At 68.0% G+C, this 4058-nt stretch overlaps 1 protein-coding gene across 1 annotated transcript in view; it reads left to right on the forward strand.

Moving 5' to 3' along the window:
* Nucleotides 1-447: 447 nt before the first annotated feature.
* The window catches only part of XAB2 (XPA binding protein 2), a 34674-nt gene continuing 31063 nt past the window's right edge, over nucleotides 448-4058 (forward strand). Inside the window, exons 1-4 of the mRNA XM_017727960.1 lie at nucleotides 448-620; nucleotides 1377-1477; nucleotides 2593-2768; nucleotides 3051-3211. Of these exons, the coding sequence (XP_017583449.1) occupies nucleotides 448-620; nucleotides 1377-1477; nucleotides 2593-2768; nucleotides 3051-3211 (611 nt within the window). The remainder of the gene's footprint in view (nucleotides 621-1376; nucleotides 1478-2592; nucleotides 2769-3050; nucleotides 3212-4058) is intronic.

Consider the following 4058-nt stretch of genomic DNA (forward strand, 5'->3'; position numbering starts at 1 on the left):
CCCCCCCTCCCCGCCAGGGGGCCGCTCCTCGCAGATATACGGCGGGGCGGGCGGCCGGCGGGGCGTGACCGCGGCCGGCCCGGTCCTGTCCCCATCCCCGTCCCCATCCCCATCCCTGTCTCTATCTCTGTCCCCACCCCTGTCCCCGTCCCCATCCCTGTCTCTATCTCTGTCCCCATCCCCGTCCCCATCCCTATCCCTATCTCTGTCCCCATCCCCGTCCCCATCCCCATCCCTGTCCCCATCCCTGTCCCCATCCCTGTCCCCATCCCTGTCCCCACGTCCCCGTTCCCTTTGCTGACCCTTTATCCTCGGGTGCCCCAGGAGGAAGTGTCCTGTCCGCTGTGTCCCCTGTGCCCTTGTCCCCAGGAGGACCAGGAGGGGCTGCCCTGTCCCTGTCCCCGAGGTGTCCCCTGAGCTGTCCCCTGTCCCCTGATGTGTCCCCTGATGTGTCCCCGTGGGTGTCCCCAGGAGGACGAGGAGGTGCAGCACGAGGAGGAGCTGCTCAGGAACCCCTTCTCGGTGCGGGGCTGGCTCCGTTACGCCCAGGCCCGGCAGCGCGGGCCCCGGCCCCGCCTCAACCAGATCTACGAGAGGGCCCTGAGGGAGCTGCCCGGCAGGTACGGGCACCTGGGCACACCTGGGGAGATATGGGCTACACCTGGGGGCACCTGGGGACAGCGGGGGGGCAGCTGGGGGGACATGGGGGGACATGGGGACAGTGGGGAGCACCTGGGGTACACCCGGGGTACACCTGGGCATATCTGGAGGCACCTGGGGGGACATGGGGACAGCAGGGAGCACCTGGGCACACCTGGGGGCACCTGGGCACACCTCGGCACACCTCAGGACACCAGAGGTGCACCTGGGGGCACTTGGGGACAGCGGGGGCATGTGGGGTACACCTGGAAGGCACAGGGACCTTTGGGGGCTCACCTGGGCACGCTTGGGGGACACCTAGAGCACACCTGGGGGACACTTGGGCACATCTGGGGGGCACAGGGGCACCTCAGTGCCTTTGTGTGGGCAGAGGGGTGGCGGGGACCCGCTGTGTCCCCTCGGGGGTGGCAGGGACGGGCTGGGTCCTGTCAGGGTGACAGCAGGTGGCAGGGGTGGCCCAGGTGGCAGGGGGGGACTCCGGTGACAGGGGTGGCACAGGTGGCAGGGGGGGCACAGGTGACAGGCCCCAGTGGCACAGGTGGCAGGGGTGGCCCAGGTGACAGGTGTTGGGTGGCCCCAGTGGCACAGGTGACAGGTGCTGGGTGGCCCCAGTGGCCCAGGTGGCCGGGGGTGACTCCGGTGACGGGGGTGGCACAGGTGGCAGGGGTGTCCCCGGTGCCAGGCTGGCCCCGGTGACAGGGCTGTCCCCGTCCCAGTTACAAGCTGTGGTACCAGTACCTGCGGCAGCGGGCACTGAGGTGGCCCTGCTGTCCCCAGCTGTGCCCCGAGGAGGCCGAGCAGTACGTGGGGGGTTCAGGTGGCCCTGAGATGGCCCTGAGGTGGCACTGAGGTGGCCCTGCTGTCCCCAGCTGTGCCCCGAGGAGGCTGAGCAGTACGTGGGGGGTTCAGGTGGCCCTGAGATGGCCCTGAGGTGGCACTGAGGTGGCCCTGCTGTCCCCAGCTGTGCCCCGAGGAGGCCGAGCAGTACGTGGGGGGTTCAGGTGGCCCTGAGATGGCCCTGAGGTGGCACTGAGGTGGCCCTGCTGTCCCCAGCTGTGCCCCGAGGAGGCTGAGCAGTACGTGGGGGGTTCAGGTGGCCCTGAGATGGCCCTGAGGTGGCACTGAGGTGGCCCTGCTGTCCCCAGCTGTGCCCCGAGGAGGCCGAGCAGTACGTGGGGGGTTCAGGTGGCCCTGAGATGGCCCTGAGGTGGCACTGAGGTGGCCCTGCTGTCCCCAGCTGTGCCCCGAGGAGGCTGAGCAGTACGTGGGGGGTTCAGGTGGCCCTGAGATGGCCCTGAGGTGGCACTGAGGTGGCCCTGCTGTCCCCAGCTGTGCCCCGAGGAGGCCGAGCAGTACGTGGGGGGTTCAGGTGGCCCTGAGATGGCCCTGAGGTGGCACTGAGGTGGCCCTGCTGTCCCCAGCTGTGCCCCGAGGAGGCTGAGCAGTACGTGGGGGGTTCAGGTGGCCCTGAGATGGCCCTGAGGTGGCACTGAGGTGGCCCTGCTGTCCCCAGCTGTGCCCCGAGGAGGCCGAGCAGTACGTGGGGGGTTCAGGTGGCCCTGAGATGGCCCTGAGGTGGCACTGAGGTGGCCCTGCTGTCCCCAGCTGTGCCCCGAGGAGGCTGAGCAGTACGTGGGGGGTTCAGGTGGCCCTGAGATGGCCCTGAGGTGGCACTGAGGTGGCCCTGCTGTCCCCAGCTGTGCCCCGAGGAGGCCGAGCAGTACGTGGGGGGTTCAGGTGGCCCTGAGATGGCCCTGAGGTGGCACTGAGGTGGCCCTGCTGTCCCCAGCTGTGCCCCGAGGAGGCTGAGCAGTACGTGGGGGGTTCAGGTGGCCCTGAGATGGCCCTGAGGTGGCACTGAGGTGGCCCTGCTGTCCCCAGCTGTGCCCCGAGGAGGCCGAGCAGTACGTGGGGGGTTCAGGTGGCCCTGAGATGGCCCTGAGGTGGCACTGAGGTGGCCCTGCTGTCCCCAGCTGTGCCCCGAGGAGGCCGAGCAGTACGTGGCGTACCTGCGCTCCGTGGGCCGCCTGGACGAGGCCGCGCAGGTCCTGGCCCGGCTGGTGAACGACGAGCGCTTCGTGTCCCGGGAGGGCAAATCCAACTACCAGGTGGGCATGGGGGACACCTGGGGGGACACCTGGGGGGACACCTGGGGGCACAGGGCACCTGGGGACACCTGGAAGGGACTGGGAGGGAGCACAGGGCACAGGGGGGGCCTCTGGACAGCTGGGGGGGTGCTGGGGGTCACCTGTGGGGTGAGGAGAGGTTGGGGGATCCTGGGTGTCTCTCAGCGCTGGGGGGTCCCTGGGTGGTTCTGGGGGGTCCCAGAGGGTGTTTGGGGTCTCAGTGGGGTTTTGGGGGTTCTGAGCCGTACCTGTGTCCCCCCCCAGCTGTGGCAGGAGCTCCATGAGCTGCTGTTCCAGCCCCATGGGGTGGTTTTGAGGTCTCTGATGCCACCCTTCCCCTGTCCCGGGCTGTGGCAGGAGCTGGGGGGGTCCCAGGGCGGTTTTGGGGTGGTTTTGGGGTCTCTGACAGCCCTGTTTCCCCAGCTGTGACAGGAGCTGGGGGCTCTCAGGATGGTTTTTGGGGTGGTTTTGGGGTCTCTGACAGCCCTGTTTCCCCAGCTGTGACAGGAGCTGGGGGCTCTCAGGATGGTTTTTGGGGTGGTTTTGGGGTCTCTGACAGCCCTGTTTCCCCAGCTGTGACAGGAGCTGGGGGCTCTCAGGATGGTTTTTGGGGTGGTTTTGGGGTCTCTGACAGCCCTGTTTCCCCAGCTGTGGCAGGAGCTGGGGGCTCTCAGGGTGGTTTTGGGGTGGTTTTGGGGAGGTTTTAGGGTCTCTGACAGCCCTGTTTCCAGCTCCGGTGCCAACGTTGTGTTCCCTTCCCCAGGGCCACCACAGTCCCCATCCCCTGGCCACCCCAGGGCCATCCCCCCCCCACTTCCCTGGCCCCGTGGCTGTCCCTGTCCCTCGTGTCCCCAGCGCCGTCCCTCTCCCGGCAGTTCCCCATGTCCCCTGTGCTGTCCTGTGCTCTGTGCTGGCTCCTGTCACCGTGCCCCGTGTCACCAACACTGTCCTCTCTGTCACCATCCCCCGTGTCACCGATGCCACCCCCCGTGTCACCGGTGCCGTCCGCTGTGTCACCGATGCCATCCCCCCTGTCACCATCCCCCGTGTCACCGGTGCCATTCCCCGTGTCACCGACGCTGTCCCCGTGTCACCGGCGCTGTTCCCTCACCCCGTGTCCATCTGCTCGTGCGCGTCCCTGTCCCCGCTGCTGTTCCTATTTCCTGTGTGCTTTGCCTGTCCTTTTCTTTGTCCCCAGTGCCGTCCTTGTCACCCATCCTTGTCACTTGTCTGTCCCCCGTCTTTGTCACCTGTCACCCATCCTTGTCCCAT

This window comes from Corvus brachyrhynchos, unplaced genomic scaffold (genome assembly GCF_000691975.1).
Source record: "Corvus brachyrhynchos isolate BGI_N302 unplaced genomic scaffold, ASM69197v1 scaffold1282, whole genome shotgun sequence".
NCBI classification, from domain to species: domain Eukaryota; kingdom Metazoa; phylum Chordata; class Aves; order Passeriformes; family Corvidae; genus Corvus; species Corvus brachyrhynchos.